Genomic DNA, 2,110 nt, shown 5'->3' with positions numbered 1-2,110 from the left:
CAATATTAAAAATAAATACAATCAGATATAAACACCAATGATTTATTGAGCTAACCTCATGATGGCACACAAAAAAAAATCTTACACCTTGATTTATAGTCAAGAATTATGGGCCACAAATTAAGGCACTGTGAATAGATTTATAAAAAATTAAATATTACAACTCAGAAATCATCCTGCTTTGGGTTGACACTTCCTCTGATCATAAGAGACTACTAATTCTGAGGTTAACTTTCTAGCAAAGTAATTTTTCTGCCCATTACCTAAGTAGACCCAAAGGAAAATAATAATAAAATTAAATCCTCCTTTCCCTACTGTCCCCACTATCATAGAGTTATACCTACAAAGAGTGGGGAGTATAATATGTTGATAGAATGGCTGTAAATTTTATTGATGCTGAGTATCTAACACTGCTCCTAGGGAAGAGAGGATTGCTACTACTCCTTCCATGAAAACCATTCAGTCATCCTGGGATGGTCAATTTAAAGGATTCTTAAGTGACTCAACTTGACACCATGTTAAAAGCATTTAGGATGAAATGATCAATGAGCCCATTAATGAGGAAGTCATAAGAAAGTGGAATTAATATAAAGCTTTTTTGTTCCACAGGATTTTTCCCAAAGCTTGTTTGACATCCTTGTTTCTTAGAGAGTAGATCAGGGGGTTTAACATGGGTGTGACCAATATGTAAAATACTGACGCCACTTTACGAAGTTCAGGATTGCTTGGAGGTGTGAGATACACAAAGGAGACAGTCCCATAGAGCAAACTTACCACTCCCAAATGGGAGCTGCAGGTGGAGAAGGCTTTCTTTCTCCCTTCCCTGGAGGGAATCTTCAAGACTGTGGTCACGATGTACATGTAAGACACCACAATAACAACTATTGTAGGCAAAATAATGAAGGCGGCCAAACTGAGAGATACCATCTTATTGACAGAGAGATTGGAACAGGAGATCTTCTCAATTTGGTAAGAATCACAGTAGAAGTGGTCAATGACTCGGGAAGCACAGAAAGACACTGAGAATGTTATGCTGACTTGGAGGATGGAACTGAGCCAGCCACAGAGATAGGAACCGGCCACCAGCTGAGAGCAAAGGCGTCTTGACATGTGGACACTGTAAAGAAGAGGATTGCAGATGGCGATGAAGCGGTCATAAGCCATGGCTGCCAGGATGAACCCTTCTGTTACGATGAAGAAGGTAAAAAAGAAGAGCTGGGCAGCACACCCCACAAAGGAGACAGTCTTCTTCTCAGACAGGAAGTTGACCATGGCTTGCGGGGCAATAACAGTGGAGTAGGAGAGATCAATGAAGGAGAGGTTGCCTAGAAAGAAATACATTGGTGTGTTCAGCTGGGAGTCAGTCACAATGATTGCCATCATACTAATGTTCCCCAAAAGGACCATGCCATAGACCAGCAGGAATACGAGAAAAAGGAGAACGTGGAGCTCTGGACGGACCCTGAAGCCTACGAGAATGAAGCCAGTTACATCTGAGTGGTTGCCTGCTCCCTTGTCGCTCATGCCAAGAACCTGCTAAGAGGTACAAGATGAGGTTAAAAACTGAACTTTCTATTTCCCAGTATCATAAACTATCCTTTTTGCTCTTATGGAAGACATTGAAATTTGTGTTACCATCACCTACTTGCCAGCCAATTGTGTTAGGTAGGATGTGTGGTGCCCTTTTCTAGAAACTAAATCTAAGGCATGTTGTGATTGCCCATCAGCACGTAACATGTAAGTTACCTAACGCATGGTTTTCTACTGTGACTCTCCAAACCCAGGGCTCTTCCCATTATAGCACATGTGACATCTACGCATAAAGCATTCTTTCTCTACACCTGTTTAGCTCTTCACTTGGTTTTCACGGTAAGTTTAATATAGCTGAAGGTTTTAGAGATGTATAAGTATGCATTCTCATTTTTAATTATAATTTCAAATTCATTTTATTTTTGATAATGCTTCCAATTTAAAATAGAAGGATCTAATTAAAGACTGATTTAAAGTTCCATGAAGTGACATTAGACCTGAATAGAGGTTAATATTTAAATAGTCTGTGAGAGTTTAGGTTATCAAGAGACTTAGTTTGGTATTCAAAATAGAAACCTTG

At 39.7% G+C, this 2,110-nt stretch overlaps 1 protein-coding gene across 1 annotated transcript; it reads right to left on the bottom strand.

The window, feature by feature from the left end:
• Positions 1–582: 582 nt before the first annotated feature.
• On the bottom strand, positions 583–1,524 carry LOC113257346 (olfactory receptor 9K2-like). Its single transcript, XM_026501547.1, has one exon. It carries the CDS (start codon positions 1,522–1,524, stop codon positions 583–585), a length of 942 nt encoding a protein of 313 aa, XP_026357332.1.
• Positions 1,525–2,110: the final 586 nt, after the last annotated feature.

The sequence above is a fragment of the Ursus arctos genome, unplaced genomic scaffold (genome assembly GCF_023065955.2).
Source record: "Ursus arctos isolate Adak ecotype North America unplaced genomic scaffold, UrsArc2.0 scaffold_26, whole genome shotgun sequence".
NCBI classification, from domain to species: domain Eukaryota; kingdom Metazoa; phylum Chordata; class Mammalia; order Carnivora; family Ursidae; genus Ursus; species Ursus arctos.
Note: the sequence above shows the minus strand (reverse complement) of the source record. Positions and strands in the feature narration are given on the sequence as shown.

Coding starts and splice junctions, on each gene's coding strand:
- LOC113257346 (XM_026501547.1), bottom strand. CDS start 1,524: ATGAGCGACAAGGGAGCAGGCAACCACTCAGATGTAACTGGCTTCATT.